This window comes from Electrona antarctica, assembly GCF_951216825.1.
Source record: "Electrona antarctica genome assembly, chromosome: 12".
Taxonomy (NCBI): Eukaryota; Metazoa; Chordata; class Actinopteri; order Myctophiformes; family Myctophidae; genus Electrona; species Electrona antarctica.
Window position 1 is genome coordinate 22,684,822 of NC_136793.1, and position 23,485 is coordinate 22,708,306.

The 23,485-nt window shown below is 44.3% G+C and overlaps 1 protein-coding gene across 1 annotated transcript in view; it reads left to right on the forward strand.

Moving 5' to 3' along the window:
- Positions 1-227: 227 nt before the first annotated feature.
- rasgrf2b (Ras protein-specific guanine nucleotide-releasing factor 2b) overlaps positions 228-23,485 on the forward strand; it is a gene marked incomplete at its 5' end in the record, with an annotated part of 63,411 nt that continues 40,153 nt past the window's right edge. Inside the window, 3 exons of the mRNA XM_079515753.1 lie at positions 228-503; positions 17,470-17,576; positions 18,788-18,935. Of these exons, the coding sequence (XP_079371879.1) occupies positions 228-503; positions 17,470-17,576; positions 18,788-18,935 (531 nt within the window). The remainder of the gene's footprint in view (positions 504-17,469; positions 17,577-18,787; positions 18,936-23,485) is intronic.

The window sequence follows — 23,485 nt, forward strand, 5'->3', positions numbered from 1 at the left end:
TTTTAGAATGAGTTTCCCCGGAGGAGTGCTGCTTCCATCGGCGGGGCAACTTTTCCGTGCGCCGCCCGCATCGCATCTCCACTTTGCTGCTGAACATTCAAAGGGAAAAGTTTGCACGCATCCCGGCGATAAGCATGAGCTTCATGTGAAAACTACCAAACGAGAACATCTCCGTTCTTAAAGAGAATTAGAAAACGAGATAAAAGAAAATAAATAAACCAGCAAACATGCAGAAGAGTGTGCGATACAATGAAGGACACGCGCTGTTCCTGTCGGTAGTTGCGCGTAAAGAGGGGACCAAGCGCGGGTACCTGAGCAAGAAGACTGCGGAGAACAGCCGCTGGCACGACAAGTTTTTCGCACTGTACCAGAATGTGCTGTTCTACTTCGAGAACGAACAGAGTGCGCGCCCCGCCGGGATTTACCTGTTGGAGGGATGCACCTGCGAGCGCGTCCCTGCGCCCAAGATGTCCACTGCGGGGAAGGAACCGCTGGATAAACAGGTGAGAATAAATGGCTGGCTGGCTGGCTGGCGAGGGAGCGCTTCCATATAAACAGGACTTTTAAAATAAAGTCCACGATGTTGTTAACAGTTCAGCAGAGAACCCCCACCCATGCTCTTAGTCTTTATAACACTCCCTCTTCTCCTATCCCAGCGATTTCCTGACAATGTCACACTTGTTCATATTCAAAGCTGTATTTATTAATTATTTATTTATTGAATCAGAATTGATTGATTATAACAGTTTGCAGTATTACAGTACATTTCAAGTACAACTCAATACAAAAACTGTCAACTGTGAGTGGACGAGACCATAAAGTATTACACTTGTTTACAAGAGGGTCCACCATTTTCAATTCATCATAATGGGCCTTGCAAGTACAGACCTGTTGAATATGTGCACAGCTGTCCCCTTTTATCACAAATGCAATGGCATAATTATGGATTAGATTAAAAAGTCTAATAGTCTAGTTTGTAGGCTATATTGATGTTTGAGTGTGTAAAGAAGATTCATTTGGAGAGAAAAGGGTCAGAGAGGTGCAGTTGTAGTAGCCTATATGGTGTATTGTGTTGCCATGGAAACATTAGGTCTACATTTCTGACCATGCATGTGTTTCACTTTGATGTCTGTGTGAGAACTTTGCTCACAAATTGCTTGCTTAGTGTAAGTGTATCATCAACCATAAAGTCTTAACATTATCATGTAGACAACTATGTGTTGAGAAGAATTATAATCTACAAGTTAATGGTATGGAAGGAAGAAGGAGTAACATGGGTGGATATCATCCATGCAGAAACAATGGAGCAGAACCTTCAGGAGACCATAAATGAACTTCTTGTGGGTTTTGGGAGGTGATCTGTGGACCACTAGTGAACGTATGGTCCACTGAGCCCATATAGACTTTGTGGAAGATATTACTCTGCACCACTAGCATAAATACGAGTCATATTTTGGCATGTAGTTCTCAGTCTGTTCTTTTTCAGTCTCACCAAAGGTTGGGTAACTCTTACTCATTAACCATTCCTGTTCATTCATCTGAATCCAGTGGTCTATGGGCTCCATCACTTGTAGGTTTTCTGACATGTAAAGCCTTTTGAATTATGCATTAAGCATGATGATATGAATGGAAGGCGAATCCCTTTGTTTTCCTCTCCTTCTCTCTCTCTCTCTCTCTCTCGCGCTCTCTCTCTCTCTCTCTCTCTCTCTCTCTCTCTCTCTCTCTCTCTCTCTTTCCAGCTGTGCTGTTTAATTAGGGGTTATTTTTAATCCGCTCTCAGCTAAAAGCTTGTGTTTTTACCATGTAACCGTGTAACTTGGATGGCCATACGGTCTGGAAGATTAACCACAATGCAATGCAACAACACTTGGGGTTGCTCGTTGAGGCCTTGTGTGGAAATGTGTGCGTGCATGTGAGACTGCAATAAAAAATGAATCAAGGAGAATTCCAGAGCGCCTGCTAGCTCCTGGTTCAATTCCCTGTGCAGATAGATGAGTGGCAAGTGTGTAGGAGAGAGGAGACGAGAAGTGTATTATGTATCTATATTTAATTCAGAGTGTAGAAAAATGTAACCAAACGTCTACACTCGGAGTCAACTACGTAATCCTTATATCCTTAGTTAACCGGGGTTCAACAGTGGTCTGTACTCTGTCCTCTCCTTTTTTTCTCCTCTGCACCAAATGCCTTTGCCAAAATTAGCCAATCTTTGCCTTGTGAGCTTGAAGTTCTGCTACAATGTTAGCTGATTGTTTGCATATTTTCGCTGAATGTTTGCCTATTATGGCATTCCCAGAACATGGACACTAGGGTTCATGGGGCTAAATAAACACTCTCCCTCAGTCTAGCTCCTGCTCTTCGGCATTGCTTTATGCAGTAGATTGAGTCTGCTGACAACCTGCAGTATCACACCCCCACGTTGATCCACAGTGCACCCACACACAACACTGAGCACTGCTTTTTTCTCTCACTCTCTCACACTTTGTGTGTGTGTGTGTGTGTGTGTGTGCGTGCGTGCGTGCGTGCGTGTGTGTGTGTGTGTGTGTGTGTGTGTGTGTGTGTGTGTGTCTTTCTGTTTCTCTCACACTCTTGTACTCAATAAAAATACACAAAACCCTTCAAATAACATGGAGAGCCTTTACATTGGTCTGAATTGTTTCATACATACAATTGATACTATGTATGTATGTATGTATGTATGTATGTATGTATGTATGTATGTATGTATGTATGTATGTATGTATGTATGTATGTATGTATGTATGTATATGTATGTATGTATGTATGTATGTATGTAAAAGGCCTACATATTTATCTGTGTATGGTTATCAGGCACAACCCCTCCCTCCCCTGAAGTGTCCATCATTAATCCAAGTAGCCTATAAATGGCATAATTCTGCAAAGGCCATGAACCACAAACAATGTTCAAAGGTGTTCACAGCCTGGATCACCCGTTGTGCAAAGAGCCCACCAGTTTCAGTGGATGTAGTTATGTTATGTATTAAAAGGAAATATATACATTTTTCCCCAGAGAGACCTGACGCATGGGACTCCATCGTACAACTAAATATAAATTGGGCTTATGGGTTGAATCTTCTGGTTGATAAAGTATGCTTGATTGTAGACAGGGAAGCATTCTCCTTCCTGGTTGCAGCCACTGCAAGAACAAGTTTTGCGTGTCAGATCTGACTTCCTGGTGAATGTGTATATGCATGTGCACCAGCGATCACGTTTGGCCGGTAATTGGCACTTTCTTTTTAGTTTTTTATGGCAAAAGACAGAAAATATAATTCCCTATGGAAGCCAAGGCAGGTAAAAAAAAAAGGAACCACGACAATTAATTATTACTACTGCAAATGAGACACATTTCAAATACCGGTATACCTGTATCTCTCTCTCTCTCTCTCTCTCTCTCTCTCTCTCTCTCTCTCTCTCTCTCTCTCTCTCTCTCTCTCTCTCTCTCTCTCTCTCTCACTCACTCACTCACTCACTCACTCACTCACACACACACACACACACACACACACACACACACACACACACACACACACACACACACACACTAACACAGGCACTTTCACAGGAGAGGGCAATACACAGCTAGATGGAGATTGGCACATATGAGAAGTACCATGGGGAACTGCTATGAAAAATGTAATGAAAACGAGGTCAAATGCAATTTGTGCAATGTCAAGTTGTCCTACCACAAATCAATAACGATGGACACATTTGAAGATGAAACAGCAAATAGAGATGCCTAAAGACACTACATAACAGTGTCCCATCTCTAGCCACACTGCAAGGTTGTGTTGTCACTGAGTACCATTTGATTGCCCGTTTTGAAGACAATGCGTTCTAAGAAATCACACACACACACACACACACACACACACACACACACACACACACACACACACACACACACACACACACACACACACAGCAGACACACAGCCAAGCACACAAAATGCACCAATTTAATGTTATTAATACGCTTGTGCAAGATAGCTTCATCTTGTTAGTCTATTCTTTATATTACTTCTTTTTGCAGGAAGGGACCGGATCTCGCCGTCTCTCCCTTTTTGTTCAAATAGTTTTCGATCAAAAACAATCCGTAACTGTTAGGCTACATTTCTGCACCTGCTTGTCGTTCATGCTTTGAAAATGGATATGGCCTTTTTATGGCTGCTGGTTTAAAATCCTAGCGCAACCTTTGAATGTGCATTGTGCACAACTGCACATGCAAGTGTGTGTCATAATTAGAAATTAGCTTTCATTTGGAAGTTCCAGTAGTTCCTCAGAATGTTGCATTTACACGTCGCCCTCAGTAATAGTGAACATCAGGGACTAATTCATTACACCCTGGGCTGCTTTCCATTTCCCCCCATTGTTTATGCAAAGTGTCATGATCATTATGAAATGTAATAATGTCAGATCAGAAAATTCGCACCATTTGCAGTGATGCCATGGAGTGTCCATGCATCTACAGTATCTCTCTGCCTCGATGCTACATAAGATGAAGTGCAACTTTAAAAGGGATGCATCACCTTCAGGGATCCATTTCTTGTCAACAGTTGAATCAAATCTTAAGGCAATTATGGCTCTAATGTTGAAATGATTTCTCGAGGGGCGATTCTTCAAATGAGAGTTGGTGATATGAGCACATCATGGGAGAAGGTTACACTGTGCTTTTGGTTTATTTCGTACACAGCAGAAAACTTTAAACCAATTTAAAAATCCTTCCTACTTGTAACACTTGGTGCTCTGAGTCCACACAGTACCGCCTCAGGTTGGGTAGTGCCTGGGGTCAGAATAATGCATTAAGCTCATGCACGCACACACACACACACACACATACAAACACACCAATCAATATATCGAACATCGCATTCTGCCCTCGCTGGTGTTTTAGGGGAGGCCCTTCATTGACAGAAGCTCTGGGGCCATCCACCTTCTTAGATGTTGTTATTTATCATAGAGATGACCCCCCCCCCCCCCCGGCATGACCCACAGGTACTGATATGGAACGGTAATGCATTTAATATGACACACTTGTGCATACACAGATTGCGCACACACACACACACACACACACACACACACACACATACACACACACACACACACACACACACACACACACACACACACACACACACACACACACACACACACACACACACACATTTCAGGAAGACATTTCATAACAAAACCATGGATAGGGATTGGGAAACAGGTGCATTGACAAGAATACTGTAGATATGTGTATATGCATATTACTTTTGGAAAAGGTACTCACATTTCTTACTTAAGTAAAAGTATCAATACTGCTAATGTAGCGTAATGTTTTGAGTTTTGACATCTTATATTTTGGCCTAAGGGTGGCACTAGAGGAAAGGCCATGGGGTCCCCAAAATAAATAGGGGTCGGGTTCATCTCAGATGGACCACTGACATCATCATGCTTAGAGAGACATTACTTTAACAACAACTGCCCTGGAGTACTGGCGCTATGCTTGTGCTGTTGTTGCCATTATACAACTTATGCCCTCCTGAAGCTCACGGTTGCAGGGCTTCCCCAACAATCCCTCATTATTTAGATTTTTGGTACCAGTTAATATCAGTAATGTCTTTGTATATTTTAAGTACAGTATTTGTCATATGTCATCATTTGAATTTTGAATCTCAAAAAACACAATTAAATTATTCATCGCAATTATTTGTACAACAATTCAACTAAAATTGTTGTGCATTACATGAAAACAAACAAAATTAACCTGAGTTTTATAGCTGTAAAGTGATGCTTTTTTGTGACAGTGCCTTCTCCTCAGTGGTCAGTGACTTAAGATTTGTTTTTCATTTGAAAAAAGGATGACGAGGCAGATGATGGGAAAAGAAACTGAACCAAAACCGTGACCCAAAACACATGACGCAAGGGATTTTCTAATACTGTAACTAATTTTGAGTGTGCTGTGCATCCCCTCCATTGTGCCTGTGTCATGCTCCATGTTGCATGGTGTGTGACACATTCACTTGTGCCACTGCCACAGCATCAATTTGTCAGCCTCATGGTGAGGCTGACAAATTGATGCCCTCATTTCACTAAATCATTCTCCTTTACATGATGATGAAGACATTCAAGGTAAACGGTAGCCTTGTTCCCAACCTTGTCTTATCTCTGAGGAGAAATGCCTGCAGGTTGTGACCTACTGTAATGCAGAGCGTGTCTATGGAGAGGGACATCTCCGTTGTATGTTGTATGTACCATACAGGTTTCATGCACAGGGAATATAAACAGTTATGTAAAGCCTCAATGTAACTTTCTTGGGTGGCACTTCTGTCAAATTCAAGTACTTCCGTTTAGACACTCACCCGGCTGCGAATATTGTATTCGTAGGCGACCATTTCCAAATCTATGAATAATTCATGAGCCACTTCATGACTCATGTTCCGAGCATCGCTGGGCCGGCATTTTCAACGGCAACTGCAAAAGGACAAACTTCATTTGACTGCAAAAGACGATGTAGGCGCTGCGCGCAAGGATCAAGGATCATGGATGTATATTATTAAGCCGCATATGTATCCATTAAGAGTATCAAGGCATTTATTTATTCAGGTAAAAGCCATTTATTTATGCAGGTACCACCCGCTCGGGCGGATGGTATTCACCTTCTAATACAAACAAAACACAATTGTGCCAGCTGCCTTGCTTCTAGTGGTCTACTCCCTCGACTTTGACTGATTAAAATCCAGCTGCTACCATTATTTTTCCAACTACCTGGAAAATTCTGTAGTTTTTTTGAGTGGTGTAAACCACTCCTACAACTGGCTTTGTTAGTTTACGTGTCTGCCTGTCTGTCTGTCTGTCTGTCTGTCTGTCTGTTCGTACCAAAAAATGAGCATGGTTGCTATGGTCACCCAGTTCACACGGTGTGATTTCATTACGTCAGACATTACGTCAGACCACAGCTGATCAGTCTATATAAGACCTTACACCACTCAGTTCACACGGGTGTGATTTTTTAGATTAGGGCTGGGTTAAGGTTCGGTTTAGGCATAGCTTTTGTGAGGTTAGGGTTAGGTTAAGGTTAGGTTTAGGCATAGTTTTTGTGAGGTTAGGGTTAGGTTAAGGTTAGGTTTAGGCATAGTTTTTGTGAGGTTTAACAAACAGTTCCAGTACTTTTTAAATATTGATGAATTATATTCTTAACCTACAGAGACATGAGATGCACTACACATATTTAAGTTCAATACAATATTCATTGCAACATTTTGTGCAGATATCTGCTTAAGGCCTGCCTGCACTAATGTCACCATTTCTTACTTTACCATGTAGTATTGTGTAGAATAGATCAGGGTTCCTTGAGAGGGTAACTTCCCACTATACTCTTTACTAGCTCTGGTCCATAGCTATAATGCCAACTGCGTGCGTGCGTGCGTGCGTGCGTTTTAATGTATACAAGAAAACATCCCACCTTTAGTAAAGAGTGGAGGAGGGGAGCCTCTATCCTCCCACTGTAAGGTAATCCCGGATCACTGTGTTGTGCTGTCACAGAGCACTGCCTGTAACTGTTTACATATATACCAGTAAGACGCCCTGATGGCGAGAATCGTGCATCCACCGAGAAGCACGCATCCGCCTAGGCTGGTGCTTTGGAATGGGGGTGTCAGATCAACATATCCGCCTGGGTGACGGCAGACTGCTGGGCGAGCACTGCCGCTTTGGCATGGGGGGGTCAGATCAACATATGGAATGAATTATGTACTGGCCATATATGGAGCGTGTCTTGAGTGTACAGGGTTTGATGAGGTCAGATCAACATATGGTTGTATGCTGCAGTTGGTAGGTTCTCATTGACATCTTGCAGGCTGCATCATTGGTATATTTTCATGTATAAAGCCATTCTTGGCTCCCCCTTACATTTCCACCAAATTTTATTTGGTAAAAAATGGTCTAAATCTTTAAATGTACAGTCCAACACCTGCACATGTTTGGACATGTAGGCCACTAGCCTTTGCATAGACCCTTATATTTTTCCTGTTTTAATATGTACATTGTGCAACAAGGCTTACCAAACAAATATGCACCATGTATGCTATAACCATAAATACCTGCCTCCCCAATTTGCCACACCATCCTGCCCCCAGCCTCAGCAACCTGGATACAGTATGTAAGCGAAACAGGTTAACACATAATTCTAGGGTAACCTTTAATATGTTGAACATCCAAATTGTAGCTACAAAAAAACCATTGCATCGGCCTCTGATTAGGTGTTGAAGAGATCACAAAACATGTCAGTATACTACTGAAAAATGAGTGTAAGAGTCAGTGCAAGTGGTTTCCATGACTGGGTTTGACATTTTCAGTGACTGAAGCAACTTAAATCCAATAGGCAAGCCACCATGTATCTCGAATTCAGGATCTAGGACCCAAATAATTCATGGAACATCCAAATGAATTTGGACTTAAGCCTTATGCCAGGCTTAGTCCGTGGACCTCCTTGCCCTCCTTGCCCTCAACAGGACATCAAAGGAGGCACACACCAACAAAGTGTGCTTTTTGCCAATCCAAGGCAACACACAACAGCCAAATGACAAACTGAACCAACCCACAGCGCATGCAACCTGAAAAGCACCACCTGAGTCACCCACAACACATGCAACCTGAAAAGCACCGCCTGGGTCACCCACAACACATGCAACCTGAAAAGCATTGTTTGGGCCATTTTGTCATTGAACATTTTATTCATATGTTCCCAACTCCCCGAATTCCCCAAATGCTCACCAGTCTGGTTTTAAACCTATGGAAGACGTTTTTCAGACACTTCAAATTGCATAGCCATGTTCAAAATACACAACCCAGTCATAAAGCTTGCACCACTCTTATTCCCCCATTCACCAGCACCCCCAGAATCCTCCAGGTTAGCCTGTATGATACTCTTCATTCTCTACACATGCTTGGGTACTGAATAAAATCTCGTTTCAACAGACGGTGACTTAACCCTTTGTACAATGGCAGTAATTTGTATTATTATGCAGATTACCAAAAATATAGTGTTGGGGCTATGAGGTACAAGGCAAGTGTGGGGCAGTAAGGCAGTTTAAGCAACAAAAAAAAACCTCCACCCTAATCTACCTAATGATCCTATATACTACCTACGTAACTTAATCCTACGGTCGGCCACTGAGCATGAGGATTTCTCCCCTCCAGCCACAAATTGTGACCCTCAGAATCCGCCGCCACACAAAAACCACACTAAGGGTAAAATAAAGAACAGAACAAAAAACGGATACCCTACCGGCACCAGTCTCTTAGGGGTTTGTTCACAAAAACCATACCCCAACCTACCCCTGTAACGCGCAAGTCCCAACACTTACCTCTGGGGCCAAAAGGCTGCTCTGATTCCAGCTCCTAAGAGGAATTCAAAACCAACTTGTGTGTGACAAGTACTAACCAATTTCAATCAAAAAACTAATTTTGTTTTACAATCAAACAAACTGACCTTACGGACGAGCCCCCATTTGTCATGCATTCTAGGGCAATACATGACAAAAAGGGAGTCCACACACAAGGCAAACCTTTTATATTATATATTTATTATTCTAAATTAAAATAAGTTAGGCAATAATCAAATAAACTGGTATTAGATGTGACAATGTCAGTAATCAGTCATGTATGGATGTATGGAGTGTGTTGAGAGCATGGAAGGAGAGGCCTCCTTATACTATCCCAAACCACACCCCACTCAGGTGTACACAGTTGGCCTGACGGCCTGCTCCACTCTGCCCTAATCACCCAGGCTGCCAGATAGCCTACTGAGCAGAGGCAGAGGGGGCAGGGCCGTCACAACAGGTATCAGTCAAAAGGGAGACATCGAAGAGGAAGGACGGGTGTGGTAAGATCAACATATGGAATGTCAGACAAGGTCAGCTACATAAGAGATCTAAGGGTTTGAAGTTTGAGGTCAGATGTAGTGTTGCTGGCTGGCTCTATATATGCAGATCTAGGTGATGATCCAGTCTTCTCCATGTATGGCTATCCAGGGTTTGATGAGGTCAGTGTTGTGATCTTCATATATGGAGACAATTAAAGAGGTCAGTGTCGTGATCTTCATATATGGAGACACGAGGCGTGACAGGCTGACAGCCATATACTGTATGGTGGCATGTTGGACGGACTGACTGACAGGTTCTGCAGGTTTTCATTGTAATCTGCGACCTACAGTCGCAATAATCACATGTAAATATGTGTTTTTGCATATCTTACTGTATGTGTGTTTATGGCCTGCATTAATGGGTTTGTTTGTGTGCTTATGAGCGTGTATGTGGCGGTCCCACAGTTTGTGTGTGTGTGTGTGTGTGTGTGTGTGTGTGTGTGTGTGTGTGTGTGTGTGTGTGTTTTTAGGAGGAAGCGAACAGCATGGAGAGCAATGGAAAAGACAACCGGGTGTGGGCTGTTGATTGCCACATTAGCTGATGTACCATTAACAGAGTGCACTGGTTATTATGTAAAGTATCTCAACTGTCACTTGTATCACTTCAGTTTCTATCTCTGCAGATAGTTAATTGTATTTATACTAATAGTCATCATGCTTTGGTGTGGACAGCCCATTGTTCTTTATCTCTGCCTGATTGGCATATTATATATTACGTTTATCACTCCAGCTTGTGCTCTGTATCAGTCAAGTTTCTTTGCTCAACACAAAAGGTACTACACAGCTAGCACTCGGGTGACGCAGTAGTAAAGTTCCTGCCCACCACCACAGAGGTTGTGGGTTCGAATCCACCGTGGTGCATATGGCTTTGTCGGGCGTCTGTGCGAACACAATTGTCCCGTGTTCATGTTCAGGGGAGGGAAGCAGGCGAGCTGGGGCGGCACCTGTCAGTGGGGAGTGTTGGACTGGTTTCATTATCTCTCCTTCCTACAGATTAGATGCTCATAGACCCGATGAATCTGTTGGATGACATGATTTTCACCCTGGCTCCTGAAATTGCATAATTACAGCACAGGTTCAAAACACTACAATGCCACTATTCCTGACAGACTGTGACTGGCTTAGCTATTCCAGTTCCATTTATATTAGTGGCCCCACACCGTAATTCAATAAACTCTCTGTTTATATTGATAGTGGTGGTGGGGGTTTATATTTTCAATAGGCCTATCTTATTACTGAAATGTGCAGATGCGACTATGGCCCCGTTAATCTCTGCTACAAAACAGTGATCCAACATCATAGTAGAGGCAGTATAATAGACTTTGACTATAGCTTCATCAGGAGTGTACAGACGCCCTGAGGGCGAGGTCGCGTGCACGCATCCACCAGAGACGAAGAGTTCTTATAACTGTCTGTCTGTCTGTCTGTCTGTCTGTCTGTCTGTCTGTCTGTCTGTCTGTCTGTCTGTCTGTCTGTCTGTCTGTCTGTCTGTCTGTCTGTCTGTCTGTCTGTCTGTGTGTGTGTGTGTGTGTGTGTGTGTGTGTGTGTGTGTGTGTGTGTGCAGTGATGTAAATAGGTTTTCAATGTAATGAGTCCTGGTATGCATGCAGGGATGGTCTTTTAGATGAGTCCCAGGGACATTTTATGAGTCCCACTTCAACGACGTTTGCAGCATTTAACTCCCATTTAATTTTATATTGTTATAATATGGTTATATTCATGTAGAAAACAGGAGAATAAATGATTATTATAACTAAAGCTAGCAAAATAAACTAGAACTAGAAAAAGTGCCCCTCGGGGCACAGGTCTCCACCAGGGCAGGTCAGGTTGTTGCCTCCGGGTGGCGCTATAATAAGCCAATGTGAAAAGGGTGCCATTTCTTCTTACACCTTGGATGGCAATTGGATGGCTTAAGGCATTTTGTGCCAAAAATGTGTATTGCAAAAATCCACCTGTTGGTGGCGCTTTAACAGGCCAATGTGAAAAGGGTGGGATATATTCCTCAGCCTAGTAGGAAAGTCTGTGAAAGATTTCACGTAAATTGCACACTGCCTTCATGATTTGAGGCTTTTTGTTCAAAACGGGCCAATCCTGCAAACTTTGAAAACCAATGTTGTTCTGGATGGAATATGAAATATCGGACAGATCCGTCTTGAACACATGACTATAGAGATACTGTATAACGATTTGCGGGATTTTTGGACAGAATATGTAATATCCAAAAATGTGTTTTTCAAAAGTCGGCCTCCTGGTGGAGCTATAACAGGCCGTTCTGGAAAATTTGGGGCAGAGGTTCATCGTTGGCATCCAGGGAGTGTGTGTGCAAAATTTGGCATCGACCGGGTTAACGGTGCCGGAGATTAGCTGGTAACAGATGGACACTCACACTATAAACTGCGTGTGCGCGCGTGTGCGACTGCATGCATGTGTGCGTGTGTGTGTGTGTGTGTGTGTCTGTCTTTCTTCACTCTCTCGACACTCTAAATGAAATTTCTTACACTAGACTGAAGGGCCCTGGGGGACATAGAGGACAGTCGAGCTCATTTGAAGAGTGAGCGAGACAGCAGTGCTGAATGGTGCTGTGTTCTAGGGGAGGTAACATGTTTACACAGAGAGAGAGAGAACATTGAAGTAGCACTCTGGAACAGTGTAGAGCTCTTAATACATTTGTTCTCAGCGGCAAAACTAGACACCCAACAAACCATGATGGCGGTTGGTGGACTGCTGTGTTATAATGCTGTCATCATTACATGGATGGATAAAGGTGCTGTATAAATGCACCATTTACCATGTATTGCATGGAATGCCCATCAGTGCCATGCAATGTAATTTTAAATATTTCTATGCATTCCCCAAATCCTCCTCCTCCTCTATGTACTGTAGGCCTATATACGCCTTGTGATGCGTGGAATGGCAGGATAAATCAATCAAGGCTTAAATAGAAAATCAGTGGCACAGGAACCTGATAGTGTGTTGCCATGGAAATATTATCTTGTTAGGTGGTGACATGGTTTCGAAATATGTACTCCGTTAAGAAATGTTATGTAACATCTCCCTCTCTCACAATAATTTATTTCTCTCTCCTGCTCTCTTTTATCTCTCTCTCTCTCTCTCTCTCTCTCTCTCTTTTATCTCTCTCTCTCTCTCTCTCTCTATGTGTCAATGAGTGCTAGATTATTGTGGACGTAATGAAATGTGGCCCTTCAGTGAATCAAAACGACAAGGCGCACACAAAGCTGCAGTGAGGGATGAGGTTGGAGCCAGCATAGTGTGTGTGTGTGTGTGTGTGTGTGTGTGTGTGTGTGTGTGTGTGTGTGTGTGTGTGTGTGTAACTGTATGGGGTGGGGGTGGTTCTGTAACCTTGGTGATCGTGTGGTGGTCTCTGCAGCCCATCCCCACTCCTAGGGGAAATGCCTCCTCTGGGTTCAGTTATGCCTGATTTATACTTGGTTGTGCGCTGTGTTTTGCAGCGAACATAGCAGATCTAGAGTTCGGTCAACTGAATCCTTACCATTACTCTGGAGGTACAGTAGTTGTGGTGGTGGTGGTGAGCATCTCAGGGGGGTGGATGGGTGGACAGAAATGAACATACAGTATGAAGGGACGAGGGAAGCTGGAGAAAGGAGGTTTGACGAGAAGATAAGTGAGGATGGCTCGGGGAGAACAGGGGCAGAAGAGTGGGCGGAGAGGTGAAGTGAAAAAAGAGAGAGGGAGGGAGAGAGGAGGAAAGCGGTGGGTGGATGAAGAGGAGGAGCGGGGGGGGGAGTCCATGTACAGTGCAGTTCTGCTCTCCCTTCTCTCACTAAGAATAGGAGCTCTTCTGGTAACCCAGCGCCCCAGGACATGACCGCTTGAATAAAAGGCAAAGCCTCTATCGTTTTCACATAATGCCTGCCTGCGTGCGTGCGTGCGTGCGTGCGTGCGTGCGTGCGTGCGTGCGTGCGTGCGTGCGTGCGTGCGTGCGTGCGTGCGTGCGTGCGTGCGTGCGTGGCATGCGTGCACTGGATGTGTCTGTGTCGGCTCTGGGGAAGTAGGTTAAAGGCAGATACTCGTCAGAATAATAGGAGAGATGAAGAAGAAATTAATGTGAGAGGGGGGGGGGGGGGGTCATGGAGGGGGGATCAGGGAGGGGGGGATCAGGGAGGGGGGACTAGGAAGAGGGTTTAATTGATGGTATTAATAATGGAGGAAGGGATTGACAAGCAAGACACATAAACACATAAAATAGCTGTGTGTGTGTGTGTGTGTGTGTGTGTGTGTGTGTGTGTGTGTGTGTGTGTGTGTGTGTGTGTGTGTGTGTGTGTGTGTGTGTGTGTGTGTTTCTGTTTTATGTGTCTATGGAGTTAATAGACCCCCAGGTGTGGTTAGAATATCCAAATAATGTCTTCCCTGTGTATTTTTGTTTTCTTCCTGAAATGTCTTCCTCCTAGTATAATCATAGTACCTGATGATTATGTTTTAGGGGGAGGGGGGGGGGGATCACGACACTACAGTAGGTACAGTAGGTGACAACATTTCAGGAGAGAGCACCCATTAATCAGCTTCGTTTTTATACTGTTTGTAGTGGCTCTGTCAGTTTTCAAACAAACAGACAAAACTCACTGATGCACCCAGACTTGGGCTGTACGCAGGCAAGAATAAACCATTGTCCACAAGTTGAATTATTTTTTGTTTGCATATTTACTTCGCCATTAAAGTGCGTTACAGAACAAACAGCCTGTTTGTTCACCAGAGAGTCTGTTCTCTCTGGTGCCCTCAATAGCAAATTATGGAGCTTGTTGACTGACAGGCCCTTCCAGTGTACTGGTCTTCTGGAGAAAAGATGTGTATTCTTTTTTAAACTGTCTCTTCAGGGTGACACGTTGTTTCAACATGTCAGCTTGCTCCTCTGAAGTCTCCTCCATGAAGTCGTGCTGCTTGGTGGTAATGGTGGAACAGCCCCTCTTGCTCCTGTCGTCAGTTCCACCTTGAGGTGGCCCACTAAGAACCCACCCCTCACTGGTTCTCATTGCATGGGGCCCATCTGTGCAGACTGTACCAGAACTACCAGCAGGATACAAAGATACATGAGCTTGTAATATTTTGTCATCTTTTTTGGACATACTAACCTGGACTGGTACAATCACACAATTGTCCTCAGAGTCACTACCGGCCCCAATATGACCACATGATGTCATTTGTTCTGAGGATGTTCCTGTATCCTGGTGTTCCATGTGAAGAACTGCTGGGTGATTTTGGCCACACACATTGTAACTGTTCTGCTCCTGACAGCTCTTGATGTGTCCCCCCCTAAGGCAGCCTACACAGATGACCTTCTCCTTTATGAAGTCAATCTTTTCCTCATTCAATGTTTCTTCAAACTGTGTGCACTTTTCCAATAAGTGACTGCTCCTGTTGCAGCACAAACACACTTGGTGAGTCGGGGGAGGGGAGGAGTGTGCATCCCTCTCCATCCAGTAGGGGGAGGGGAGGAGTGTGCATCCCTCTCCATCCAGTAGGGGGAGGGGAGGAGTGTGCATCCCTCTCCATCCAGTAGGGGGAGGGGAGGAGTGTGCATCCCTCTCCATCCAGTAGGGGGAGGGGAGGAGTGTGCATCCCTCTCCATCCAGTAGGGGGAGGGGAGGAGTGTGCATCCCTCTCCATCCAGTAGGGGGAGGGGAGGAGTGTGCATCCCTCTCCATCCAGTAGGGGGAGGGGAGGAGTGTACATCCCTCTCCATCCAGTAGGGGGAGGGGAAGAGTGTGCATCCCTCTCCATCCAGTAGGGGGAGGGGAGGAGTGTGCATCCCTCTCCATCCAGTAGGGGGAGGGGAAGAGTGTGCATCCCTCTCCATCCAGTAGGGGGAGGGGAAGAGTGTGCATCCCTCTCCATCCATTCTGATGTTGCCTTTCCTTCCTTCACATCATCATTTGGGACAAAAGTAATTTCTCTGTGCTCCTTCAGACCCTTTATCTGGCTTGGAGCTGCACCACCATTTGAGGAAGCAAGTGCTCGGTCCTTCTGACTGAGCTCAAGAAGTTCATCACTGTCCCACCACTGGCTCCTTTCTTTAGATTGTAGCTTACGTTCAAGTTCATCATCCAGATCCCACCATGAAAGTTGGCGAAAGTCATCCTGCTGCATGTCTTTGTCAAACATATTTGCAATGTCCCTTTTATCACACGATAAAGTGCAGTGCATACATAAACTTCAAAGAAGCGCAGCCGCGCTGTTGATAGTTCAGCGTCTGGTTCAGGTGCAATATTGAAAATGCCCAAAATAATAAAGGCAGTGCGAAAACAAGTGTGTCACAAATAAAAGTCCAGCAGTGACAAACACATCAATAATAAAACAATGGACGGCAGTGCAGAAATTGCCATCAAACGTGTCACCAAACAAAAAAAAGGTAGCAGTGACAATAGTTATTGCCGTTTTCCTGTACAGCCTTTTAAATTCGATGTTTGTTTGCTACATACCAGCTGACTCCTATTGCTGAGGCTTTGTGCTGTTGCTGTCTTCGTGCTGCACGTCCAATTGTTGTTCAGTTTAGTTTGTCGTCTTGTCGTTGCATTCCTTGCAGATTCCAATTCTCCATCCTTTGGCCTTTTCCAATTATTTTTCTTCTTGTTTCACCAGAATGTCCAGTTCCTGGCCTCTTGTTTCAAGTTCAATGGAATAGGCTTTTACTTTTGTAGTGGCTCTGTCAGTTTTCAAACAAACAGACAAAACTCACTGATGCACCCAGACTTGGGCTGTACGCACTACGCAGGCAAGAAGAAACCATTGTCCACAAGTTGAATGTTGTTTGTTTGCATATTTACTTCGCCATTAAAGTGCGTTACAGAACAAACAGCTTCTCTCTGTGGCATTCTCCTGGCTGGCCTGGTAAAAGCTGTATTTCCACCCAGGTGCATAACCATTCCCAATCACCCCAGCCTTGATATGCTCTCTCTGCTCTGTCAATAGGCCTGGTGCCCTTGGTGTCAATCAGCCAATAATTCAGTGAACTAATCAATTAAATTCAATTATCTAAATAATTATATCAAAACCGAATAGACTAAATAATAAACAGAAATCCTAATAATTACATAGAAAAAACAGTTAAATGGCTTCTACACTGTTCTAGTTCCAATTTTGTTTGCTCATTTATTTGTGTGCGTCATAACTTCCAATTTCACTTGTTTAATCTGTATCTGAGTTCTCTATCCTGATTGGATAAAATTGGTATCCCGATCTGAAAATGCATTTTCTGTTTAATAAAGATTTGGGGAGACATGGGTCTCCATGTCTCCCCAAATCTTTATTTGTTACTGTTACTGCACAAACACTCAACAATGAATACTATCAGAAATTAATATTGAACACATATTTTAACTAATGAAAATCACTTACCCTACATCCAGTGTAGCTTGATTTTGGATGGACGGACGGATGGACGGACGGACGGACTGACTGAGAGTGGCTTATACTAAGCTCAGCTGCATGGTTGCAACAATAATCCTGAGTAAATATTGATTAAGAAAGACAGTTTTGTCAACTCCATTTTGTTTCTTCTGCAGCACTACTTCCTCATCGTGTTCGGGCATGACGGGCAGAAGCCTCTGGAGCTACGGACAGAGGAGGAGAACGAGTGTGATGAATGGGTGGAGGCTATACAGCAGGCCAGGTATACTTCAGCTTGCCTGTTGTGTTTTGATGTTTTGTTTGGCCAAGACCAAGGACCATAATAGAAATACATCTTTGACTTTTATTGTGTTTCCTCCTTGAAGTTTTTTTTTTTGTGCTTTTCTTTTAAACATGACATCTAAATGAATCAAATCAAGCTTTGTTACAAGTACAATTTAAAATGTATACAGACTAGTGATTTACAGTACAAGTGCCAGTTCTTCTTACTCCTTGGATGGAAATTTGAGGCATTTTGTTCCAAAAATGTGTTTTGCAAAAATCCACCTGTTGGTGGCTCTATAACAGGTCAATGTGAAAAGGGTGGGATATATTCCTCAGGCTAGTAGGAAAGTCTGTGAAGGATTTCACGTAAATTGCACGCTGCGTTCATGATTTGAGGCTTTTTGTTCAAAACGGGCCAATCCTGCAAACTTTGAAAGCCAATCTTAGCCAATTAGGATGGAATATGAAATATCGGACAGATCCGTCTTGAACACATGACTATAGAGATAGTGTGTAACGATTTGCAGGATTTTTGGACAGAATCTGGAGGAGTAATATCTGTGTTTTTCAAAAGTCGGCCTCCTGGTGGTGCTATAACAGGCCGTTCTGGAAAAGTTGGGGCAGAGGTCAATCATTGGCATCCAGGGAGTGTGTGTGGACAATTTGGCATCGACCGGTGCCGGAGACACACACACACACACACACACACACACACACACACACACACACACACACACACACACACACACACACACACACACACACACACACACACACACACACACACACACACACAGTAGTACCACAAAGAAGCTTGGATACCAGGTAACAATGAACCTAGCATCTGTCTAAATGCAATCTGAATCACATTCTTAATATTTGTGGTAGAGAAAAATCTAATCTAAGAAACATAACATAACATTAACCAAGATGACACAGTAAAGTAGTAAAGTAATTGTTGATTGAGCAAACAAAAAGGGTCTTCCAGTCCTGGACACACAGTCTAATCCAGAGTGGTAATTTAAGGCAGAAACTCTGAGAATGGACTAGAGCTAGTCTATTAATCTAACTGTATAGCTCACAGCTAGTTCACTACTACAAGGTATTTGTACTCAGGACAAGAACAAACCACGTACTGTATATTGATTTTGCGATGGTATTCTTTTGTAGTTAAATTCTTTGGGTACTCTTCTCTATTTATTTCTTCAGTTATTCTGACATCATCATTGAGCGCGAGGTGTTGATGCAGAAGTACATCCACCTCGTCCAGATAGTGGAGACAGAGAAGGTGGCAGCCAATCAGCTCCGCACGCAGCTAGAGGACCAGGACACAGAGATTGAGAGACTGAAAGCAGAGGTACAGTATGCCACACTGCAGCTTTTCAGGCCATGAGTGACCCCCCAAAGTCATCATATTTGAACTTGGGACCCGGGACTCCTCACCCTGACAAGCATTTGGAATTGTAGAAGTTGAGGCATTACATTTTTTTTTTTTTTTTTTTTTAAAGATATTTAGTGTACACTAAGTTGACAGGAAATGGGGGGAGAGAGATGAGTGACACACAGCAAAGGTCGTCGGGATCGGGAGTTGAACCTGCGACATGGTGTCTGTTTAGCATCCTAGGTCCCCGGACCGCTAGGGCAGCCCGAGCCCTTTCTTATATTATTTGACAATTTGGCCAATGTTTGACCCTGGGTGTCCCGACCCACAGTTTGAGAACCACTGCAGGATGCCAATGGTTCTCAAACCTTTGTATGTCAAGGACCCCCAAATTAATGTACGTATTTGACCACAGAACCCTGTCTGAAAATATTGTGCCAGGGCTCCCCATACAAGATTTTTGTTGTTAAAATAGGATTGCGGGGGCACGGTGGCACAGTTGGTAGTGCTGTCACCTCACAGCTAGAAGGTCCTGGGTTCGATTCCCACTGGGGACGCTGTGGGTGCTGGGGGCGTCATCTCCTCTGCGTCATCAGTGCCCATACCCGAGGTGGGGTTGGCAAAAGGGCCTTTCTGTGTGGAGTTTGCATGTTCTCCCTGTGTCCCCTAGGGTAGGTACCCTCACAAAAACATGCAGTAATTGTGGTCTCTAAACTGCCTCCCCCTGGCCAGCCATCACATTAGATAATTGACACAGGGGGTGAAAAATGGGTTACAAAATCGTGGGATAAAGAAATTGTAAAAAAAAGAAAAATAGGATTGCGGCTTACTTTACATCCGTTTTTACTTCCAGTTCACGGCCTGAGAGTTTTCGGTCTTCATAATAAGAGCTCGCTCTGAAAACACGCAGTGGTCGGGGCTAAATATATGCAGAGTGAAATACAACTATGAGCTTATAGATCGATGTGTATGATGCAGTAGGGTTAAAGTGGTTGAGCTGATTTTGATGATATGTTATCTATTTTGGCTGGAGACCGGCTGGAACTCCCTAATGACCCCTGGGGGTCCCCAAACCCCACTTTGAGTAACTCTGCAGTATGCACACTCTTCCTGCTTTCTGGCAGCTTGCTCTTGTCTCCTTGGCGATGACACCGCTACACACGCAACCAGCATTCTGCTTTGGAAAGCTGTTACATGCGCATGCGCACACACACACGCACGCACGCACGCACGCACGCACGCACGCACGCACGCACGCACGCACGCACACACAAACACAAATGCACGCACACAAACACAAATGCACACATCTGCGCACTTGTATAGAGCTCCATGCAGATCAGTCTTATGCCACAAATCGTGTGTGTGTGTGTGTGTGTGTGTGTGTGTGTGTGTGTGTGTGTGTGTGTGTGTGTTTAGTAGCCCTGTGGCTACTGATGAGTGGGCGAGAGCAGCAGTCACTCACCTCAGAGTGTAGGAGGCCTGGCTCAATAGAGACAGCCCATTGGCACCCTTTAAAAACACCTGCCAAACCGCTATGCTTATCGAGCACAGCACGTTGGCCACTCGGCCATCGAGATAAATCAGAACTGCACCTCACAGACTGACTCACACACACACACACACACACACACACACACACACACACACACACACACACACACACACACACACACACACACACACACACACACACACACACACACACACACACACACACAGTCCCATGAACCCACCACCAGCCTCTATATCATCATTAATCAGAACTGATTAGATTACTTCAACACACACACACACACACACACACACACACACACACACACACACACACACACACACACACACACACACACGCACGCGCACACAAGAACACAAGAACACACACATAGTACACACGCTGACAGCAGGTAATTAATGGTTTATGCTAATTCAATCAAGGCTCTGCTTTCTTCTATGAAACACTGGGCGTAATGAGTAAGAGTTGGACACCTGAGATTAAGCCCGCAGAAACTATAGTTTATGCGTGCGTGCGTGCGTGCGTGCGTGCGTGCGTGCGTGCGTGCGTGCGTGCGTGCGTGCGTGCGTGCGTGCGTGCGTGCGTGCGTGCGTGCGTGCGCAGAGAGAGAGAGAGAGCTTGTACATGTGCTGTGTGTGTGTGCTGTGTGTGTGTGCTGTGTGTGCTGTGTGTGTGCTGTGTGTGTGTGTGTGTGACTGTGTGTGTGTGTGTGTGTGTGTGTGTGTGTGTGTGTGTGTGTGTGTGTGTGTGTGTGTGACTTACTGTATTATTGCACTGTTGTATCAGAATGACTTCAGCATGCATTGACAATTTGATTGGCTGTGAGGGACAAGTTCCTCACATGCTGTGAGACAGCGGTAGATGCATTGGATGGGAGGTGATGCCTATTTGGAATCATGAGGAGATAATAGCCTGATGTAGTTGCTCTGCTATATCTCTCCCATGGTTGTTCTCGCTGTAAATAGGTCACCAGAAGCCATCACAGATTCATTTATAATGTACAGGTGGTTAATAGAGATTGAATTCTGGGCCATGCAGCTGTTTGGCTCTAGGGGGAAGCTGCTCGCTTTGCTGGGCCAACTCGATGACATCTTCTTAAATCACGGCTCTATTGTCATTGCCAATTTTCCGCCCCTCCGCTTTATGCCAGCTATACTTGCTGCGTTTTTATGTGCAGGATTTATTTTGGTGTGTTATGTCTAGGAATGAAAGAATAACAATACCCTTTGTTATTATGGGTGAAGGCACTTACGTTGTTTACATTGGAGAGTACTGTAAATCAGTGGTTCCATTTGGTTCCATTTGTACACTCTCAGAGTTAAATTAAGTTTAATTTTACAATATGTATTGGGGTCCCAGAGATATAAATGCCATTAAATAGGGGGCCGTAGCCTAATCCAGGTCAAACCGGGGGCCCTATAGAGCCGTAAAAACCTTCTCTTATGGGGGTCCTTGGCATGTATTTTCAAATGGGGGGTCCGCAGGCTAATGAGTATCGTTTTGGTGGTCCTTGAAAAAGAAAAAAGTTTGGGAACCACTGCTGTAAATCTCAGAGCAACAAGTGTCGTGGCAAAAACACACTCCCTGCTCCACGGCGCGCCGATACCTCACTGCCAGGATGCCATATTCGATGCTGATAATGAAGCAACAACAGATATTTCACATTAGGACACATCTGCTTGTGTAATGGGGTTAGTCATGAATAAAGGATTAGAGTTCCTAGCACCAGTGTTGAGCCTTCTCATTAAAACACAGTTTGTGCGTGTGCGTGTGTGTGTGTGTGTGTGTGTGTGTGTGTGTGTGTGTGTGTGTGTGTGTGTGTGTGTGTGTGTGTGTGTGTGTGTGTGTGTGTGTGTGTGTGTGCGCGACTGTGTGTGTGCATGCGTGCGTACATGAGTTTGTTTCTCTATGATCATGAATAATGCAACCTAACTATAAACTGTAGCAGCCAATGACAACGTGTTATTTGCGGCCATTGGAGTGATGCAGTGGCTGAATAAGGACAGGCAGAGAGCATGGCTTTTGTTTCATCTTTCACATTACTGGCTGATTTCCCCCTTGGGGATAAATACAAATCTTCGTTATTATTATTATTGAATTGAATGAAACAGCGCTGTGTGATCAGAGCCCTAGGATAGAACATGTGAGGCGACTGTGGAACATAGCGCTCATCTTAACCTCGATCTGCTGCAAAGGAAGCTGGAGTTACCAAGGAAACCTGGCTCCTGATATGAGTTGAATTTGGAGCTTTGTTTTGTTTCGCTGTGCAAAAAATACAAAGAAAAACAAATGTTTTGCTCAATCGCAGGTGTGCATGTGTACCAGTATGTGTTCTGTGTCTGTGTGTGTGTCAGTGTGTGTGTGTGTGCGTGCGCGTGTGCGTGTGTTCTTCTGTGTATGTGTGTTCTCTGTGTGTGTGTGTGTGTGTGTGTGTGTGTTTGTGTGTGTGTGTGTGTGTGTGTGTGTGTGTGTGTGTGTGTGTGTGTGTGTGTGTGTGTGTGTGTGTGTGTGTGTGTGCGCGTGCGCACGTGCGTGCGTGCATGCGTGCATGCGTGCATGTGTGTGTACCTGTGCATATGCTTGCAAGTGCATGCGTGCGTGTTTAATACATATCATCTCTGTACTGTATACTGTTACTTTTCAGAATTCTAATTTACACGTTTTGAGCTTGTGGATCTACTTTTTATGTTTGTGTGATACTGTAGTATGATCTTAAAGGGGAATTTCTCCCTAAACCTTTTTTTACAAAAGTAAGTTGATTATGTATATTGACCAAAAAAATATATATAAAAAAAATTAAGATATAGGGGAGCTGGGGCTGCAGCTGGAGATGAAGCTGGGGCTGGAGGGGTCTAACGCTAGAACTCCTATTCAATCGCGCAATTGTTTTTTGTTTTTTGTTCACATCTGTTCTAGATGATGTGACAGCAACACTCCATGCATTGTTGACACTGCACTCTTCCTGGTCTACGTGAGCTGATGTTAGACCCCCCCAGCAGCAGCCCCAGCT